Source organism: Mustela nigripes, chromosome 1, assembly GCF_022355385.1.
Source record: "Mustela nigripes isolate SB6536 chromosome 1, MUSNIG.SB6536, whole genome shotgun sequence".
Lineage (NCBI taxonomy): Eukaryota > Metazoa > Chordata > Mammalia > Carnivora > Mustelidae > Mustela > Mustela nigripes.
The window spans coordinates 215798242-215820847 of NC_081557.1; the positions used below are offsets into that span (position 1 = coordinate 215798242).

Consider the following 22606-nt stretch of genomic DNA (forward strand, 5'->3'; position numbering starts at 1 on the left):
GTTAATCAAAATAAAGAGACTTATTGATAAGAATATGTTAATTGTAGAGGATTTTAACATGCCACTCTCAGCAACAGATGGATCATCTAAGCAGAAAATCAACAAAGAAACAAGAGCTTTGAAAGACACATTGGACCAGATGGACCACATAGATATATACAGAACATTCCACCCTAAAACAACAGAATACCCATTCATCTTGACCACACATGGAATTTTCTCCAGAATAGACAACATACTAGGTCACAAATCATGTCTCAACTGATACCAAAAGACTGAGATTATTCCCCGCATGTTCTCAGACCATAATGCTTTGAAACAGGAACTCAGTCACAAGAAAAATTTGGAAGAAATTCAAACATTTGGAAGCTAAAGACCATCCTGCTAAAGAATGTTTGGATCAACCGGGAAATCAAAGAACTTAAACAATTCACAGAAACCAATGAGAATGAAGACACATCGGTCCAAAACCTATGGTATACGGCAAAGGCGATCCTGAGAGGTAAATACATAGCCATCCAAGCCTCATTCAAAAAAATAGAAAAATCCCAAATACACAAACTCTTTCTACACCTTAAAGAACTTAGGAATCAACAACAAATTAAGACTACCCCATACACAAGAAGGGAAATAATTAAGATCAGAGTCGAGATCAGTGAGTTAGAAACCAGAGACACAGTAGAACACATCAACAAAACTAGAAGCTGGTTCTTTGAAAGAATTAATAAGCTTGATAAACCACTGGCCAGACTAATTCAAAAGAAAAGAGAGAAAGGATTCAAATTAATAAACTTATGAATGAAAGGAGAGAGATCACAACTAACACTAAGGAAAAAGAAACAATCATCAGAAATTATTATCAATAGCTATATGCTAATAAGTTAAGTAACCTAGAAGAAATAGATGCATTCCTGGAAACCTGTAAACTTCCAAGACTGAAACAGGAAGAAATTAAGAACCTGACTAGATCAAAACCAGTAATGAGATTGAAGCAGTGATTAAAAACCTCCCAAAAGGAGCACCTGCGTGGCTCAGTGGGTTAAAGCCTCTGCCTTCGGCTCAGGTCATGATCCCAGGGTCTTGGGATCGAGCCCCGCATTGGGCTCTCTGCTCAGTGGGGAGCCTGCTTCCTCCTCTCTCTCTCTGCCTGCCTCTCTGCCTACTTGTGATCTGTCTGTCAAATAAATAAATAAAATCTTAAAAAAAAAAAGCAATTTAAACAAACAAACAAAAACACCTCCCGAAAGGTGAGCTCAGAGAGCAGCCAGAGGCCAGGGAGACGGAAGTGACTGGGCTCTTTTCTCTGAGGGCGCACTGAGGAATGGGGCCCTGAGCTCTCAGCTGGGAGGCCACCATTTTCATTCCCGTCCTCTGGAATTCTACAGAAAGCGTTCAGGGGACAAAAGCTCCCGAAAGCGAATCCGAGCAGATTACTTAGCTTGGCCCCTGGTAAGGGCGGTGCAATTCTGCCTTGGGCAAAGACACTTGAGAATTATTACAACAGTCCCCTCCCCTAGAAGATCAACAAGAAATCCAGCCAAGACAAAGTTCACCTACCAAGGAGAGCAGCAGAATTCCAGTGGAGGAGAAAGTAAAGCACGGAACTCATGGCTTTCTCCCCATGATTCTTTAGTCTTGCAGTTAATTTAATTTAATTTTTTTTCTTCTGCTAAATTTTTTAAACTTTTACCCTTCTCTTTTTAAACATTTTTTAACTAGTTTATGTAAAGTATATATATATATATTTATCTTTTTTCTTTATTTGTTTTCTTTTTTTAATTTTTTTTTTCTGAACTTCTTTTTATCCCCTTCCTCCCTCCCATGATTTGGGGTCTCTTCTGATTTGGTTAAAGCGCATTTTCCTGGGGTCATTCCCACTCTTTCAGTACTTTACTTGCTCCTTCATATACTCATATCTGGACAAAATGACAAGGTAGAAAAACTCACCACACACAAAAAAAGAACAAGAGGCAGTACCGAAGGCTAGGGACCTAATCAATACAGACATTGCTAATACGTCAGATATAGAGTTCAGAATGATGATTCTTAAGGTTCTAGCCAGGCTCGAAAAATGCATGGAAGATATTAGAGAAACCCTCTTTAGAGAGATTAAAGCCCTTTCTGGAGAAATAAAAGAACTAAAATCTAACCAAGTTGAAATAAAAAAAAGCTACTAATGAGGTGCAATAAAAAACTGGAAGAGATTATGCTGAGTGAAATAAGTCAAGCAGAGAGAGTCAATTATCACATGGTTTCACTTATTTATGGAGCATAACAAATATCATGGAGGACAAGGGGTGTTAGAGAGGAGAAGGGAGTTGGGGTAAATTGGAAGGGGAGGTGAATCATGAGAGACTATGGACTCTGAAAAACAATCTGAGGGGCTTGAAGTGGCGGGGGAGTGGGAGGTTGGGGTACCAGGTGGTGGGTATTATAGAGGGCACGGATTGCATGGAGCACTGGGTGTGGTGAAAAAATAATGAATACCGTTTTTCTGAAAATAAATAAATTAAATAAATAAATAAATAAATGTACTAATTAAAAAAATGGAGGCTCTTACTGTTAGGATAAATGAAGCAGAAGAAAGGATTAGTGATATAGAAGACCAAATGACAGAGAATAAAGAAGCTGAGCAAAAGAGGAACAGACAGCTACTGGACCACAAGGGGAGAATTTGAGAGATAAGTAACACCATAAGATGAAACAACATTAGAATAATTGGGATTCCAGAAGAAGAAGAGAGAGAGAGGGGGGCAGAAGGTATATTGGAGAGAATTATTGGAGAGAATTTCTCTAATATGGCAAAGGGAACAAGCATCAAATCCAGATGGTGCAGAGAACCCCCCTCAAAATCAACAAAAATAGGTCCACACCCCGTCACCTAATAGTAAAATTTACAAGTCTTAGCAACAAAGAGAAAATCCTGAAAGCAGCCCGGGAAAAGAAGTCTGTAACATACAATGGTAAAAATATTAGATTGGCAGCGGACTTATCTAAGAGACCTGGTAGGCCAGAAAGAACTGGCACAATATATTCAGAGCACTAAATGAGAAAAACGTGCAGCCAAGAATACTATACCCAGCTAGGCTATCATTGAAAATAGAAGGAGAGATTAAAAGCTTCCAGGAAAAACAAAAACTGAAAGAATTTGCAAACACCAAACCAGCTCTACAGGAAATATTGAAAGGGGTCCTGTAAGCAAAGTAGTAGAAGGGGAGGTGAATCATGAGAGACTATCTAAAAGTAGTAGATCAGAAAGGAACAGAGACAATATACAGTAACAGTCACTTTACAGACAATACAATGGCACTAAATTCATATCTCTAAATAGTTATCCTGAATGTTAATGGGCTAAATGCCCCAATCAAAAGACACAGGGTATCAGAATGGATAAAAAACAAAACCCATCAATATATTGCCTACAAGAAACTCACTTTAGACCCGAAGACACCTCCAGATTTAAAGTGAGGGGGTGGAAAACAATTTACCATGCTCATGGACATCAAAAGAAAGCAGGGGTGGCAATCCTTATATCAGATCAATTAGATTTTAAGCCAAAGACTATAATAAGAGATGAGGAAGGACACTATACCATACTCAAAGGATCTGTCCAACAAGAAGATCTAATAATTTTAAATATCTATGCCCCTAATGTGGGAGCAGCCAACTATATAAACCAATTAATAACAAAATCAAAGAAACACATCAACAATAATACAATAATAGTAGGGGACTTTAACACTCCCCTCACTGAAATGGACAGCTCATCCAAGCAAAAGATCAACAAGGAAATAAAGGCCTTAAATGACACACTGGACCAGATGGACATCACAGTTATATTCAGAACATTTCATCCCAAAGCAACAGAATACACATTCTTCTCTAATGCACATGGAACATTCTCCAGAATAGATCACATCCTGGGTCCTAAATCAGGTATCAACCAGTATCAAAAGATTGGGTTCATTCCCTGCATATTTTCAGACCACAATGCTCTGAAGCTAGAACTCAATCACAAGAGGAAATTTGGAAAGAACCCAAATACATGGAGACTAAACAGCATCCTTCTAAAGAGTGAATGGGTCAACCAGGAAATTAAAGAAGAATTGAAAAAATTCATGGAAACAAATGATAATGAAAACACAACAGTTCAAAATCTGTGGGACACAGCAAAGGCAGTCATGAGAGGAAAATATATAGCAGTACAAGCCTTTCTCAAGAAACAAGAAAGGTCTCAAATACACAGCCTAACCCTACACCTAAAGGAGCTGGAGAAAGAACAAAAAAGAAAGCCTAAACCCAGCAGGATAAGAGAAATAATAAAGATCAGAGCAGAAATCAGTTGAAATAGAAACAAACAAACAAAAAAAAACCCAATAGAACAAATCAGCAAAACTAGGAGCTGGTTCTTTGAAAGAATTAATAAGATTGATAAATCCCTGGCCAGACTTATCAAAAAGAAAAGAGAAAGGACCCAAATAAATAAAATCATGATTGAAAGAGGAGAGATCACAACTAACACCAAAGAAATACAAACAATTAAAAGAACATACTATGAGCAACTCTATGCAATTTGACAGTCTGGAAGAAATGGATGCATTCCTAGAGACATATAAACTACCAGAACTGAACCAGGAAGAAATAGAAAACCTGAACAGACCCATAACCAGTAAGGAGATTGAAAAGGTCATCAAAAATCTCCAAACAAACAAACAAACAAACAAAATCTCCAAACAAACAAAAGCCCAGGGCCAGATGGCTTCCCAGGGGAATTCTACCAAACATTTAAAGAAGAACTAATTCCTATTCTCCTGAAACTGTTCCAAAAAATAGAAATGGAAGGAAAACTTCCACACTCATCTTATGAGGCCAGCATCATCTTGATCCCAAAACCAGACAAGGATGCCATCAAAAAAGAGAATTATAGACCAATATCCTTAATGAATACAGATGCGAAAATTCTCACCAAAATATTAGCCAATAGGATTCAACAGTACATTAAAAGGATTATTCACCACGACCAAGTGGGATTTATTCCAGGGCTGCAAGGTTGGTTCAACATCCGCAAATCAATCAATGTGAGACAACACATCAATAAAAGAAAGAACAAGAACCATATGATACTCTCAATAGATGCTGAAAAAGCGTTTGACAAAGTACAGCAACCCTTCCTGATCAAAACTCTTCAAAGTGTAGGGATAGAGGGCACATACCTCAATATTATCAAAGCCATCTATGAAAACCCACTGCAAATATCATTCTCAATGGAGAAAAACTGAAAGCTTTTCCTCTAAGGTCAGGAACACGGCAGGGATGTCCATTATCACCATTGCTATTCAACATAGTACTAGAAGTCCTAGCCTCAGCAATCAGACAACAAAAGGAAATTAAAGGCATCTGAATTGGCAAAGAAGAAGTCAAACTATCACTCTTCGCAGATGATATGATAGTATATGTGGAAAACCCAAAAGACTCCATTCCAAAACTGCTAGAACTTGTAAAGGAATTTAGCAAAGTGTCCAGATATAAAATCAATGCACAGAAATCAGTTGCATTTCTCTACATCAACAGGACAGAAGAAAGAGAAATTAGGGAGTCAATCCCATTTACAATTGCACCCCAAATTATAATATATCTAGGAATAAACCTAACCAAAGAGGCTAAGAATCTATACTCAGAAAACTATAAAGTACTCATGAAAGAAATTGAGGAAGACACAAGGAAATGGAAAAATGTTCCATGCTCCTGGATTGGAAGAATAAATATTGTGAAAATGTCTATGCTACCTAAAGCAATCTACACATTTAATGCAATCCCTATCATCCCACCCATTTTTTTCAAAGAAATGGAACAAATAACCTAAAATTTATATGGAACCAGAAAAGACCTCGAATAGCCAAAGGAATATTGAAAAAGAAAGCCAAAGTTGGTGGCATCACAATTCTGGACTTCAAGCTCCATTACAAAGCTGTCATCATCAAGACAGCATGGTAATGGCACAAAAACAGACACATAGATCAATGGAATAGAATAGAGAGCCCAGAAATAGACCCTCAACTCTATGGTCAACTAATCTTCAACAAAGCAGGAAAGAATGTCCAATGGAAAAAAAGACAGCCTCTTCAATAAATGGTTTTGGGAAAATTGGACGGCCACATGCAGAAAAATGAAATTGGACCATTTCCTTACAACACACACGAAAATAGACTCAAAATGGATGAAGGACCTCAATGTGAGAAAGGAATCCATCAAAATCCTTTAGGAGAACACAGGCAGCAACCTCTTCGACCTCAGCTGCAGCAACGTCTTCCTAGGAACATCGCCAAAGTCAAGGGAAGCAAGGGCAAAAATGAACTATTGGGATTTCATCAAGATCAAAAGCTTTTGCACATCAAAGGAAATGGTTAGCAAAACCAAAAGACAACTGACAGAATGGGAGAAGATATTTGCAAACGACATATCAGATAAAGGGCTACTGTCTTAAATCTATAAAGAACTTAGCAAACTCAATACCCAAAGAATAAATAATCCAATCAAGAAATGGGCAGAAGACATGAACAGACATTTCTGCAAAGAAGACATCCAGATGGCCAACAGACACATGAAAAAGTGCTCCACATCACTTGGCATCAGGGAAATACAAATCAAAACCACAATGAGATACCACCTCACACCAGTCAGAATGGCTAAAACTAACAAGTCAGGAAATGACAGATGCTGGCGAGGATGTGGAGAAAGCGGAACACTCCTACACTGTTGGTGGGAATGCAAGCTGGTGCAACCACTCTGGAAAACAGCATGGAGGTTCCTCAAAGAGTTGAAAATAGAACTACACTATGACCCAGCAATTGCACTACTGGGTATTTGCCCGTAGTGATCTGAAGGGGAATGTGCACCTGAATGTTTATAGCAGCAATGTCTACAATAGCCAAACTATGGAAAGAACCTAGATGTCCATCAACAGATGAATGGATAAAGAAGATGTGGTATATATATACAATGGAATACTATGCAGCCATCAAAAGAAATAAAATCTTGCCATTTGCGCTGACGTGGATGGAACTAGAGGGTATCATGCTTAGTGAAATAAGTCAATCGGAGAAAGACATATGATTTCCCTGATATGAGGAAGTGGAGATGCAATGTGGGGGGTTAGGGGAGTAGGAGAAGAATAAATGAAACAAGATGGGATTGGGAGGGAGACAAACCATAAGTGACTCTTAATCTCACAAAACAAACTGAGGGTTGCTGGGGGGGAGGGGATTCGGGAGAGGGGGGGTGGCGTTATGGACATTGGGGAGGGTATGTGCTAAGGTAAGTGCTGTGAAGTGTGTAAACCTGGCAATTCACAGACCTGTACCCCTGGGGATAAAAATACTTTATATGTTTATAAAAAAATAAAAAATAAAAAAAAAACCCTCCCAAAATACAAGAGTTCAGGAACTGATGGATTCCCTGGGGAGTTCTACCAAGGATTCAAAGAAGAAATAACACCTATTCTCCTGAAGCTGTTTCAAAAAACAGAAACAGAAGGAAAACTTAAAGACTCTTTCTATGAAGCCAGCATTACCTTGATCCCCAAACCAAGCAAAGACCCCATCAAAAAGAGAATTTCAGACCAATAACTCTGATGATTATGGATGCCAAGATTCTCAACAAGATTCTAGCTAATAGAATCCAACATTACATTTAAAAGATCATTTACCAAAACCAGGTGGGATTTATCCCTGGGATGCAAGGGTGGTTCACCATTTGTAAATCAATCATTGTTATAGAACAAATTAATAAAAGAAGAGAGGAGAACTACATGGTCTTCTCAATTGATGCAGAAAAAGCATTTGACAAAAGACAGTGTCCTTTCCCGATTAAAACTCTTCAGAGTACAGGGATAGAAGGAACATTCCTCAACTTCATAAAATCCATCTCTGAAAAACCCACAGCAAATATCATTCTCAATGGGGAAAAGCTGAGAGCCTTCCCATTGAGATCAGGAATAGGATAAGGATGATCACTCTCACCACTAGTGTTGAACATATTACTAGAAGTCCTAGCAACAGTAATCAGACAACAAAAGAAATAAATGGTATTCAAATTCACAAAGAAGTCAAACTCTCTTTCTTTGCAGATGAAACCATTGAGTGCTGGAACAAACAATCCTAAAATTTGTATGGAACGAGAAAAGAGGCTGGATTGCCAAGGAAATGATGGAAAAGAAAAACAAAGCTGGAGGCATCATGTTACCTGATTTCAAGCTTTATTACAAAACTATCAAGACAGCATGGTACCAGCACAAAAACAGACATATAGACCAGTGGGACAGAATAGAGAGCCCATATGGACTTGCAACTCTATGGTCAACTAATCTTTGACAAAGCAGGAAAAAATATCCAGTGGAAAAAAGTCTCTTCAGTAAATGGTGCTGGGAAAATTGGATAGCTATGTACCATTCTCTTACACCATACACAAAGATAAACTCAAAATGGATGAAAGAACTCAATGTGAGACAGGAATCCATCAAAATCCTAGAGGAGAACATAGGCGGTAACCTCTTCAACGCTGGCCACAGCAGCTTCTTTCAAGACACATCTCCAAAGGCAAGGGGAAAAAAAGTGAAAATGAACTTTTGGGACTTCATCAAGATCAAAAGCTTCTGCACAGCAAAGGAAACAATCAACAAAACAAAGAGGCAACTCACAGAATGGGAGAAGATATTCGCAAATGACACTATAGACAAAGGGCTGATACCCAAGATCTATAAAGAACTTCTCAAACTCAATACCCAAAAAACAGATAAGTCAAAAAATGGCCAGAAGACACGAACTTCTCCAAAGAAGACATACAAATGAATAACAGACACATGAAAAATGTTCATTAACCATCAGGGAAATTCAAATCAAAGCCACATTGAGATACCACCTTACACCAGTTAGGATGACAAAAATTAACAAGGCAAGTAACAACAAATGTTGGAGAGGGTGTGGAGAAAAGGGAACCCTCTTACGGTGTTGGTGGGAATGCCAGTTGGTGCCACTTTGAAAACAGTGTGGAGATTCTTCAAAAAATTAAAAATAGAGCTACCCAATGACCCAGCAATTGCACTACTGGGTATTTACCCCAGAGATACAGATGTAGTGAAAAGAGGGGCCATATGTACCCCAATGTCCATAGCAGCAATGTCCACAATAGCCAAACTGTAGAAAGAGCCAAGATGCCTTTCAACAGATGAATGGATAAAGAAGATGTGGTCCATATATACAATGGAATATTACTCAGCCATCAGAAGGGATGAATACCCAGCTTTTTCATCAACATGGATAGGACTGGAGAAGATTATGCTGAGTGAAATAAGTCAAGCAGAGAAAGCCAATTATCATATGATTTTACTTACTTGTAGAACATAAGGAATAACAGAAGTCATTAGGAGAACGAAGGGAAAAGTGAAGGGAGGGAAATTGGAGGGGGAGATGAACCATGAGAGACTCTGGATTCAGAGAAAAAAACAGAGTTTTGGAGGGGAAGGGGGTGGAGGGATGGTGAGCCTGGTGGTGGGTATTAAGTAGGGCATGTATTGCATGGAGTACTGGGTTTTATACATAAACAATGAATCTTGGAACACTACATCATAAACTAATTATGTACTGTATGGTGACTAACATAACATAATAAAAAAACACAAAATAAAATAATTATTTTTAAATGATTATTTTAAATTATTTAAAGTTCCTATAAATCCTGAAATTTGTGTCACCTCCCACTCCAGGATGTGACCCCCAATCCATGTCAGCTCCTTTTCTTTGCCCTCCTGGGTGGCATGGGTGGGGACATCACCATTTACATGGGCCAACACTTCCAGGAAGCCATGAGTGTTGCTGATGAAGTTCTCCAGCTCCCAGACACTGGCCTGCCTCTGAACCCACTGGTTAGCCTGTTCTTGTAAGGCCTTCACTCCCCCTCCAGGTGGGAACACCTGTTGTGAGCCTGGAGAAGTTCAGCTGATGATTCTTCCATGCTGGCCTGGGTGTCCTCTGGAAATTCCTCTCAGCCTCCTCTTTGTCTCAGGCTGTGTCCAGGGAGGCCTGGCTCTCAGGCAAGGTGTTCTTTAATTCTTGTGACACCAAGTGATAGAAAAGATTTCTCAATCTTTGGTTTTCTTCTTCACACGTTAAAATCAGATATTTTAGCTCAGACACTTTCTGAAAGGGAGATTTATTCCTTTCCCTCCTTGTATTAAAAGCTTCTTTCATAAATCCAGACTTTCTGTTGAATGCTGTCAAAGATTTACTGATGTGTTTCATTTCCAGGGGCAGCTCTTTTCACTTTCTCTCTCATTTAAGGCAAGGTGTCTTTCGCTCCTTCCAAAGAGAACTTCTCAAAAGATGAAGGTCCCTCAAATGATGTGCCACCAGGACACCAGGGTGGAGTTGGTTCCAGGCCAGAGGGCTGAGGGCCATGGCTCACCAGTATCTCTACACAGTGACCTAACATGGGGACTGCAGTCTGAGTGGTTCCAAGCACTGGTCAGGCCTCGGCATTTGGCCACAACTCAGTGACATTTGGAAGCCAGCTTCTAACAGGGGGAGGAACCACTACCTTCACAGATAGCCTCTGTCCTGGCTCTTCCCCTGGAAGACAGATGTCCCAGGGACTCATTTTCCCTGTGCTAAGCCCTTGGTCAGCTAGGCATCCAAGGGAATCTTTGGCCCTCTGCTGAGCTGGGTAGAATTCCTGGCCTGTTGTGTGCCTCATAGACTCATTCATCTCTTGCTGAGCTGGAGTGGCAGGGCTCCCAGTTGGTCAGATATCCAGGGGACTCTTTTGCCCTGTGGTGAGCTGGGTTGGAGGGTTCCTGATAGGAGGATTTGCGTTCAGTTGATTGTCCAAGGGACTTGCTTATCCAGTGCTGAGTGGGGTTGGAGAATTGCCTGGGTGTCCCTGGCCCTCATTTATTCTGTGTTGAGCTAGGTCAAAGGTCTCCCAGTCATTTGGATATATGGGAGCTCATTGCCCCGAACTAAGCCAAGTTTTAGGGCTTGCAGCTGGAAGGCTCCCAAATGGTGGTGTCTGGGAGACTCACCTTGCTCTATGCCGAACTCTGTCAGTGGGATTGCAGGTGTCTGGGTGGACAGGGGACTCATTTGCCCTTTGCTTACTGGTAAGAAAGCTTCCGGTCTGCAGTGTGTCTGGGGAATTCGTTTGCCCTGTGCTGAGCTGGGTGGGATGACTACTGGCTAGAGGGCTCCTAGTCCATCAGATATCTGGGGAATTCATTTGCCCCATTCTAAGTGGGATCAGAGTACTCTTGGTCCAAGAGCACCCCGTCTGCTCTCTTGGGGACTCTTTGCCCTGTACTAAGTTGATTCAGAGAATTGCCCATCAGAGAAGTGTTCAGGGAATTAGTTTGCTCTGTGCTGAATTGGGTCAGTGGAATCCCGGTGGACCCAGTGTCTAGGCAACTCCATAGCCTTGTGCTAAGTTGGTTCAGAGAATTCACCCCTAATGAAGGGTCTGGGGGACTTGTTTGCCTTGTGCTGATCTGGGTCAGAAAGCTTGGGGTCAGCTGGATGTCCTGGGATGAGTTCACCCTATGATGAGCAGTGTTAGGGCTCCTGGTTGGCCTAGTATATCTAGTGGATTCAGTTGTCTGGTTGGCCTGTGCTTTGCTGGGTTGAGGGTTCCGAGCTGGAGAGCTCCTAGTTGGTCTAGTGTCCAGACAACTTGTTTATCCTATGTTGAGCTGGATCAGAGAACTTGTAGTACAAAGGTACCCAGGGTGCCCACTGTCCTGAGGGGACTCCTTAACCCTATGTTGAATTGTTTCAGAGAATACTCCATTAGCCAGAGGTCCAAGGGACTTAGTTGCCTAGTGCTGATCTGGGTCAGCAGGCTCCTAGCTGGCCTGGGTGGAAGATTCAATTTCCCTGTGCTCTGCTGAGGTGGAGGGCTCCCGGTTGGCCCAGTGTCCGGGCAACTTTTTTGCACCATGCTGAGCTGAGTCAGAAGGCTTTTGGTATAAGGACACCCAATAGGATTACTGTCCTGGGCTCATTAGTCCTATGCTGAGTTGGTTTAGAGAATTCCCCACTGGCCAGGGTTCCAGAGGACTGGCTTGCCTTGAGCTGATATGGGTCAAAGTGCTTGTTACCAGCCAGTATCCAGGGGATTAGTTTGCTCTGCCAGAACTGGGTTGGTGGGCTCCTGGTGAGCCCAGTGTCTGGGGGAGTCCATTGCCTTGCTAAGTTGGTTCAGAGAATTCCTCATTGGTGGAAGGTCCAGGGGACTTGATTATCTTGTGGCTGATCAGGGTCAGTTGGCTCCTGGTTGAAGGACTCCTGGTTTGCCCAGATGGAAGACTTGATTGCCCTGTGCTCTGCTGAGCTGGAGAGCTCTCAGTTATCCCAGTATCCAGGCAACATTTTTGTGCAATGGTGAGCTGGGTCGAAGGCTTTTGGTATCAGAGTACCCAATGAGCACACTGCTGAGTTGGCTTGGAGAATTCCCCATTGACCAGGTATTCAGGGGCCTTGGTGGCCCTGGGCTCACCCTCATCAAAGGGATGGTCATCAGCCAAGGGTCTGGGGGATTAGTATGCCCTGTGCTGAACTGGGTTGGTGGGTTCCTGGTGGGTCCAGTGTCTGGGGGACTCGATAGCCCTGTGCTAACTTGGTTTAGGGAACTCCCCATTGGCCCAGGGTCTGGGGTACTGGTTCATCTTGTACTGATGTGAGTCGGAAAATTTGTAGTTGACTGGATATCTGGGGGTTTAGTTCATCTTGTGTTGAGCTAGGTCACTGGGCTCCTGGTTAACCAGATGTCTAAGAGGACTTAATTGCCCTGTGTTCTTCTGGGTTGAGGGCTGCCAGTTGGAAGACTCCTGGTGGGCCCTCTGTCTTGTGGACTTGTTAATCCTAGCTGAGCTGGTTTGGAGAAGTCCCCATCGTCTGGATGTCTAGGGGACTTTGCTGTCTAGTGATGATCTGGGTCAGTGGACTCCTGGTCAAAGGGCTCTTGGTTGGCCCAGCCAGAAGTCTCAACTGTCCTGTGCTGTTGCTTTGGAGGGCTTCCAGGAGGGTGTCTCTTGGTCAGCCTAGCATCCTGGGGACTTGTTGGCTCCATGCTGAGTTGGTTCAGAGATGTCCCCATTAGCTATATTTCTGGGAGAATGTCTCACTCTGCTCTGTGGGATTGGTGTGCTCCCACCACGCCATGTGTCTAGAGGACTAGTTTCTCCTGTGCTGACCCTGGACACAAGGCTCCAGCTCAGAAAAATGCCTAGGGGACCCTCAGGACATGCCACTGACTTCCCTGTGCTGAGTCAGGTTATGATTCCAGAGGGCTAGAGGGGCTCTGCCCGACTGGGTGAGGGTCTATTGAACTGTGATTCCCAGAGCCCCCTACCTTTCTGCCAAATGGGACTGAGTAACTGGGTGGTCTGACCAGCCCTGCTGAGTGCCGGTATAAGGACTCATGGGACGTCAGAGGGGCAGAAAAGGAGAAGCGTACATGAAGTGGACTGAAAGGTGTGGGCGAGAGAATGGGGCAAGACCAGTCGGAGAGAAGCTGCCATTAGCAGGAACGGAGAACCCTGAAGAGTACCCCAGTCATAGCTGTTGGGTACTGGGCTTTTCTAACAGCCACCGTTCATCCAATGCCTCCTAAGCATATCACTGCACCCCAGCCACTCACCAGGGGGCTCTCTGCTTGGTCTTGCTCATGTGGCCAATCACCAGGTGGTTCTCACTGTGGCCAACCTTACGTCATCACCTGAACTCCATGTTTTTAAAGAAAATATGTTAACCTGTTTTGAGAAGAAACATTACTATTTGGAATGTATTTATAATAAAGTTGGTGGTACAGCAGCAAGAGTCAATGAGTAGGAACTAAAAAATGTCACTTAGAGTCACCATCAGCAATCATAGTAACACCAGTATTAGTCAGTACATTTGGCATTAGACCCCACGAAGTCTCACACTTCAGTAGTAAAGTTAAGGTGGTACCAGAGCAAACGCTACTCTAAACTCATCCTAACTAAGTTTTTAAAAAGTCTAGAAAATGGTATCTTTTAACAATAAAAAGAATAAGTCTGGCAAAGATGAAGCTGATTCACAAGTAATTTACCTGCTGGCCCAAACAAAATTCAGCACTCAAGAAAGGGTGCTAACAAAATGCAGTCTTTCAAAGTTAACACTCTTAATGCCCAGCATCCAATAAAACATTACTATATATCCAAAGAAGCAGGAAAATGGGACTCATAACCAGGAGAAGACTCAACCATAGGTGGAAAAAAACAAATGCCTGATGAGGATGCTAAAAGAGCAATTACAAACATACCCAAGAATTTAAAAGAAAAAAAAATAGAATGAGGAGAAAAGGGGAGATTATAAAAGAGGATCAAATGGAATTTCGGAGATGAAAAAATAAACCAAATAAGCTTAAAAAACTGCAGGATGCGCAAAAAGAAAAAAAGATGAATGAACTTGAAGATACAGGAAGAGAAACTTTCCAAACTGAAGCACAGAGAGACAAGAAGACTAAAAATAAATGACCAGAGCTTCAGGGACTTGGAGGACAATATCAGAAGGAGGAGAGGTCTAAGGAGAAAATGGCCTTAAAATTTCCAAACTGGAAAAACAATGTGTTTATAAATCCACAGATCAGGTCATTCAATGAACCCCAAGCAGAAAAACATATATACAAAAAAATCATACATAGCATACCATAATCAAGGTGTGGAAACCAGTGACAAAGAGAAACTCAAAGCAGTCAGAGAACAAAAGACTTACTATATGCGGGAGAATAAGAGGGGCTGCCAAGCTTTCGTGATAAGAAAATGCAACCCAAAAAGTGCTGAATGACATCTTTTTCTTTTGAAAGGAAAAAAAAAAAAAAAAAACCTCTGTAAACTTAGTATTCTACATCTAGCAAAAATAAAGGCAAAATAAAGACATTTTTTCAGATATATAAAAACAGAGAGAATTTGCTGTAAATGGACTTATACCACAAGAAATGTGAAAGGGAATTCTTCAGGCCAAAACAACAAAGACTGTAGAAATGGGAAATGGGAAAGGATAACTATAACATTATAATATAAAAATAAAAATTATATAAGAAATATTTCTTTTCTCATTTAAAACTTTTCCCTAAAAAATAACTGGCTTTTCAAAGGAATAGAAAAGCAATGCACTGTTGAGTTAGTAACATGTGTGATGTAAAACATATGACAGCAACTACACAAAGGCCAGGAAGGGATAAATGGAGATGTATTGTTGTAAGGTTTGTACAGTGAAGTAATATATACACGGGATGTAAAATAGTATTTGGTGTAGAATAGATAAATTAAAGACACATGTTGTAAATCCTACAGCAACGACAAGAGCACCCTTCCCAGAGACAAAAAAGGAAAAATGGCTAATAAGTCATTAGTGAAGATTAAAAAAGGAAATATAAGAAATAAATTCAATAAATGAAGAATAGAAAAAGAAGTAAAAAGAGAACAGATGTAACAAAAACAGCAAGATGGCAGACTTTGTGATAATTACATTCCCTGTAAATGGTCTAAAGGGTCCTTAAAAAAGGCGGGGGAAGCACACTCCCACCCCAAACCAGGAGAGGAACACAATTTATTTCTATGTGATTCATTTCCCATATGGACTCATGCCCCTTGATTAAAGCCGCAATGAGATTTCTACAGTCAGAGTCAGGCTTGTCTAATAGGTTACCAGGGTAACCTGTCGCTCTGGGAGAGCCACTGTTCTTCCCACTGACTGTGGCTCTGGATAGAAAGAGTGTTCAGCTGTTTGTCTGAGGACTGGATTTGTGTGACCCCTCGCAGCTCACGGGAGGAGGGAGGAAAATCCTTTGTACACAGCTGCTTCCTGCCCAGCGCAGGGGTGGGAACCATGGGCTCTGGACTCAGACTATCAGGTTTTTATGCTAACTCCAGCACTCCCTGTCTGTGTGAGTTGATACATAACATCTTTCAGTCTCTGTTTTCTTATCTCTAAAATACAAACACCTGTTGGGATGCCTGGTGGCTCAGTTGGTTGAGCGACTGCCTTTGGCTCCAGTCAGGATCCTGGGGTCCTGGGATCGAACCCCACATAGGACTCCCAGCTCAGTGGGGAGTCTGCTTCTCCCTCTCCCTCTGTGCCTCCCCCAGCTCCTGTGTGCTTTCTTGCTCTTTCAAATAAATAAATAAAATATTTAAAAAATTTTAAAAAATGAAATATGAACACCCATTTTGTAACCCTGTTTGGAAGATTCAATATGTTCCTAAGAATAAAGTGCTTTACGAATTATAGTGGGCACACCCCAAAAATTAAAAATTAGAAAAAAAAGTATAGTAGGCACTAACCAATATTAACACACATGATGTTACCCCATGCACACAGTAAGTAATCATAGTCACTGTTTATCGAATTTTTACCGCAAGCTGTGCACTGAACTAAGAGTTTTTATATAATACCATAAGGAATCCACAGAACAAGCCCTCAAAGTATCCTTACTTTAGAAATCATGTTTCGGAGAGGTTAAGTCATACAGCTAGTGGATGCACCACAACTTCGTAGACCACAACCATTTTGGGTCTTTTATGAGTTCGTTTATTTACCCAACACATCCATTTATGGAGTACCCATAACCAGGTCCTCACCAGGGCACAACACTGCATTCCTCAGGTCTATATGACCATCTTTCAGCAAAGAGTCAAAGCTGATAACGCAGGCTCTCGCACGATAAAGAGGCTGTGTTCATAATATTACTGATTTACAATCCGTTCTTTCCCTAAAACACCACAGATGTTACTTGCTTTTCCCAACAGACATGTGGAGACGAGGCTCTGCATTCCTTCTCAGCAGAAAGCTGCCCCCTTTGGTGGGAAGTTGGAACAGGACCCAGAGGGCAAGAATCTTCTTTCACATTGGCAAGCCACTGATTAATCACCTGCATCTACCTATTATGCCCCAGGCACACACTATGCTTTGTGTTTTCACACGGATTCCCTCATTTAATCCTCACAGCTACTTCAGGAAGTGCTATTAACATCATCTGCTTTATAAATGAGGAACCTCAGTCAAGCCAGCTTTCCCTCTGAGGGGCCAGTGCTCAGTACCTCATGGGCCTCCCCACGCTGGAGGGTGGCAATGCTCGGATTTGGATCCAGGCAGTCGGCTAGGGCCAGAGAGCTTTCTTCATGTAATGTCTGTCTGGTTTTGCTGAGGAGACTTGAATGCCCTCAGTTCAGCGCTCAGAGGATACAATTCTACCTCATGTCAATGACTCTAGGCCCTACCTGCTCCCAGCCTTTGGGGTGTCTCCTTCTCCTCCAAAGACCCTCCACTCCCTTGGTCAGACAAATAACTGAGATGTGCAGACAGCAGGAGCTCAGTAAGTGTCTGAGGAAGGGAAGGAGAAATACTAGAGAAAAAGAGGGAGGGAGAGGAGAGGAGAAAGAATCTGAACAGAGTTTATGGAAGGGGATCCCACCTTCTGCAGCTTCCTCCTCTCGGCCTCCACCGACGAGCGAACGGACTTGATTTCTAGCGTGTGCTTCTTCACTAAGTCTTCTAGTCGCTTCACTAGCTGGTCTTTGAGATGTTTCTTCTCCTCTTCTGTCTGATGTTTGATTTTGCGAAGGTCTTCTTCATATTGTTGCTTCATATATTCCATCTCAATACTTGCCTCTTTCTTGGTCTATAAACAAGAGAAAGGGCCTTGTAAACCTGCCAGTGTAGGGTGAGGAGCAGGGCATCACCGTTTCTCTTTGGTACAGAGTTTACAACATTTACACACCGGTTTTACTGCTCGTAGCAGCAGGGGCCATAAAGTTCATAGGATTATAGATCTGATATTTGTAACCGCCTTTGCTTTATCCACCATCAGCAAAAAACTCTTTGGAAACATGTACCTACGGTCATGGGATTGGATATTCCAGCCCACTCCAGTGGTGTCTAAAGAATTCTTTGTTTGTTTTGATTGGGGAACAGATGGTGGAAGTCCTATGCAGGTTTCTAGTTTCCCAGGAACCAGCGAAAAGAGTGGGGAGAATTCTGCTATATTCTTAGTCTCCTAACTTCAAATGGCAGGAAGTTAGCTGGAACTTCACACCCACGTGTCCACCCCTAAAACCATGGGACCTGCTGGTGCCAAGTGGCTCTGTCACAGTTGGGAACTGGCCTCTACCCGAAGCTCATTCCAGCAAAGCTTCCTGTGACTTCTGCATTCCCAGGGCTGGGGCAGACACTACCTGTGCCTCTGGGCCTCCTTTGGTGCACGGACACTCCTTGGGGAAGTCTGGTTCCTGCTGAGGATGGAGACTGCAGCCTTCCAGGTCATTCACCTTTCCTAGGACTTCCTTCTCTGAAACTAGCTCCGTCTTCATGTCATCTGCAAGTATATGTTTCAACATCATTTAAAATGCCCTTGTGTTCAAGGTCTTCTGCAGTCAGGTACCCATTCTGCTATTCAACTCTTCTACCCCCACTCTCCAGTGGACTTGCTGCTCTATGGCCTTCTAGCTCTCAAGCACAATCAAAGTGGTGATTGTTGTCTTTGCTCAAGCAGCATCTTGAGTTCAAACAGCTGCCCTGTTCTAGCTTATTAAACTAATCATCGTCAAAATGTTTTGATCATGCTTTCCATACGTTGAAAAAAACCACTGAGCATGTTCCTGCATATATATACATTCGAAAGATTTAAATGTAAAAGATAAAACAAAAAATAAATATAACTAGAAATGCTCATTGTTTTCTTCGCATATTCTTAGGAGGTATCTCTGCCCCACTTTTGAAAACACTGCACAAACTCTTCCACACACTTCTGGTTCCAATTCAAACCTCTCCTCCTCCACATCTTTCCAGCCCACAGTGACTTCTTTCCAGAATGTTTCACTCCCCTGGTGCCTGGGCCACCGCATGATACCAAACGGTGTTCCAGACTATAAAGTCACTGTCCTATAAGCTCCCTGGGGGCAGAGCTCATGTTTTGTGACTTTTCTATATCTCCTAGGATCAAGCTGATCACACTGTAGTATTTAAGAACTTGCTGATGAAGGAGTCTCCTCCTTCAGAGGAAGGCACTCTGGAGTCAGATTTGCTCAGATACACTTGTTCTATCATGACCCATGGCCTTGAGCTAGCCACCTACCCTTCCTCAGGCTCGTTTCTTCATTTGCATCATGGGAGACACTGACCACGCCCACTCACAGTACTACTGGGGAGACCCAGTAACATCACTGTGAAATGATGGGAAAAATATGAATTGTTGCTTCAGCGTGGAGAAGACAGTGCTGAGCCGTTCAAGCATGCGGTGGATCTGGTGAAGAGATTTCGGGGGGCAAGGGGTCCTGCTGCACCATACCTTTTAGCTCTCCACACTGTGGCAGCTCACCTGTGCCCTGCCTGGGTTGAGCACCCTGCCTGGGTTGAGCTTGCCCACCAGGGGTCAGATGAAGCAGCCCACCCTCGCTCTGCTCCCTCAACAGTTTCAGGGTACAGCCCACCTGGCAGCGGCCCTTCTCTCTGTTAAGAAAAACAAAAACAAAAAAACCACAAACAAACAAAAAGCTCTCACAGTGCTTCTCACTGCTTTTCTGGGTCACGTGACACTCCTGCAGCATCAGTCTGTCTTTGGCAACAGCCAGCTTCTCCCCAAGTTTTTTTGCAGTGGTTTTCAGCTCTGAGTTCTCCTGCCGAGCCTCCTTGAGCTGCACATCCAGGTCCTAAACAAACAGAAAGGGTCTCATTGCCCTGGGGACAGTTTGCAGTGGAGACGCACAGTGTGCACAGATCTGAAAGGTGGGTCAGTGCACAGCAGCCGCTCTTGTCTTTGGAATTCAGGGGCTCATGTTCACCCAATCCCTACTCATCCTGATGGGCTGTGTGCCTTTGGGCACGTTATTTAACATTTCGGTCGTGAGGATTAAATGAGATAAAGTGCCTGGGACCGAAAAAGTGCTCAAGGATTACTAAGAATAGTAGCGGCTGCAACTTTCAGAGATGGGGCTCTATGAGTGTGGGGGGTTTGTCCGTGGTCTATCTTGTCAATGGTCTGGCTTGCCGTGAAAGCCAAGTCCCAGGATTTCAGGACAGGTAAACTGTTAGGGAATGAGCAGGGCTTTAGAATGAGGCTGGCGTCAGTTAAGAAACTTACGCCAGCTGTGTGCCTAACAAGATTAGTCTTTAAGCCTCTCCATTTCTAGACCAAAATGATCGTCTCTGTTAACTTTAACTGTTGAAGCTCTCTGAGGTCCGGGACCCAGTGCAGCTTGCCATGTGTCCCCTACCTGTTGCCCCGGGTCTGGTACACAGTAGAAATTCCATAAATATTTGCTGACAGAATGTCGTTGACCTCAAGGGAAATAAGAGTCACTTGGGTGAGAGTCAAGTGCCTTGCACAGTGCCCCACACAGAGCAGGTATTAAAATTAGGGACCGTGTTTATGATCCCATTGGACAGCTAGCAAGAGACCCTGCTTTACCTGTGTCCTCTCCTTTAGCTTCTGGGCGTACTTCTTCAGGTCACTTATCTTGCGACCTCTGTGCTCCAGATCTCCTTCGAGCTTCCTGACCTGGGCCTGCAGAGCCGACTCCTGGACCTGGAAGTTCCTGCGGAGCTCTGTCTCTTTCTCCTGCCACTGCCACAGGGCCTCGCTCACCGACTGCTGCATGGCCTGTCGGATGGCCTCGGTGTCCCGCTCGTAGGTGGCCTGCAGCTCCTCTGCCTTCCGGGCATAGTCCTTGCTCAGCTGCTGGTTTTCCACGCGCAGCCGCTCTACCTCCAGCAGGACTTCCCGCATCTCGTGGCCGTGGCCTGGCTCTCCCTTGGGGTCTGGGCCCTCCTGGGAAAGTCGGCCCCACTGGGGCGCCTCGTGGCTTGTCAGGTGCCTGAGCCTCTTCTCGTAGTCAGCCTTGAGCTCCAGCATCTCCTTGGAGAGGCTGAGGACCCGCTCGGCGTGCTCAGCCTCTACCCTCAGCTCCCTTTCTTTGGTCTCCAGCCTGCACGTGGCCGACTGCGCCAGCGCCTCCTGCGTCAGCCTCTTCTGCAGTTCCAGCGCGCTCTCCAGGGCCTCGATGCGCTGAAGCAGGGCCTCCTCCTCCGCGCGGCCCTGTTCCTGCAGGAGCCTGGCCTTGGTCTCCGCCACCGCACTCTGCAGTTCCTCCTGGTGGGCCTCGCGCAGCGCCTCCATGCTGGCCTCCGCCTCATCCTGGCGCGTGTTGAGGGCGTAAATCACCTGCAGGAGAATCCACGGAGCTCGGTTAGTGTGAGGAGTGGGAGGGACTGTGAGGGGCCACGTGACCGGAGCTGCTCCTCCTCCGCGGCCATACCTGGGGCGGGTCTCCACCAGCCGCATCTGAGAAGAGGACAGGTGTGGAAGTGGTTTGATAGAAATTGTCCCCAAGAGAAACCCGCGAGGAAGCAGGGAAGTGGGACAGGAGCATGGCAGAAGTCAAGTGAGGGGCACATAAAGGCCACAGAGGGGATCTGTGGCAGAGATCCCTAGAGGGCCTCCGGAGTGCCAAGGGAATCCAGCAAAGGGCTTAATAACTCTAGTTTAGGGGGGCGGGGTGGGAAGAACAATTTGGAACAAAAAAAAAAAAACGCCTCCAAAAAAAACCCCAGCAAAATAACAGAAAATAGAATTCTGCAACATATAAAATGATTATATACCATGATCAAGTGGGATTTACCCCAGGAATGTGAAGTTGATTAAACATCTAAAAATCAGTTCATGGAATATACCATACGAACAGAAAAAAAGACAAAAGCGCAGGATGTGTCAACAGACACAGGAAAAGCATCTGATAAAATACAACACTCCTTTGTGATAACAACACTCGACAACCTAGAAAGGTATCCAAGGTGTAAGACTGTTTCTCCATAACTTCAGGAACCAGAATAGGGACACTTTGTTACCCCAGAGAAGAGAATGCAGGAAGATGGGAGTGTGGTGGGGCCGAGCAACCAGCCTGAGCAACAGGTAGGTGTTTACTGGAAGGGGGGGGGGGAGCTGTAGGTAGGACAGGCATGGGGAAGAAAATAAAGAATTCTGTACTAGACAAATTAAACTTGTCTCCTGGGGCATCAGAGCAGACAGAAATTTCTGGAGCTCAGAGGAGGAAGCCTGAGCTAAAGATGAAGGGCATACGGAATCAGAATAGTTTTGTTGTTTCTGTTGTTTGCTTGAGGAGAGTCCAGAGTCTATCTGCATATGCCACCCCCCACCCCACAGGTGCAGGAGGGAAGGAAAAGCTGGGCGGAGGCATAAAGAACGTAAGACAGGAGACTGGCAGAGCTCACCTGGCAGAGGCGAGAAGGTGGCTTCTATGCTCTCAGGGAGCATGGAGGGAAGGCTGTTCACGGACAGTGTGCTGAGCTGGAAGGGAAGTGGGAAGTGTGGGAGGTTTGAGGAGGGACAAGTTGTGAACTAGTTTGGGGGAAGGGAACTGTAAAATACAAGGCAACATTAAAGGCTTTGAATTTGCAGTTAGTTCTCTGCTCTGGACTCTCTTTTGCCATGTTTAGCTGAGTGAGTTCAGGGAAAAAAAAAGAAGAGGGGTAGGTCATCTCGGGGTGGGGTTTTACATGGTGATTGTGGAGAGAGGGACAAGGCA

At 43.7% G+C, this 22606-nt stretch overlaps 1 protein-coding gene across 1 annotated transcript in view; it reads right to left on the bottom strand.

The window, feature by feature from the left end:
* FAM184B (family with sequence similarity 184 member B) overlaps window positions 1-22606 on the bottom strand; it is a 166616-nt gene that overhangs the window by 78018 nt on the left and 65992 nt on the right. Inside the window, exons 2-5 of the mRNA XM_059381493.1 lie at window positions 20473-21225; window positions 19567-19714; window positions 18242-18381; window positions 17482-17688 (exon numbers count right to left, since the gene is read on the bottom strand). Of these exons, the coding sequence (XP_059237476.1) occupies window positions 17482-17688; window positions 18242-18381; window positions 19567-19714; window positions 20473-21225 (1248 nt within the window). The remainder of the gene's footprint in view (window positions 1-17481; window positions 17689-18241; window positions 18382-19566; window positions 19715-20472; window positions 21226-22606) is intronic.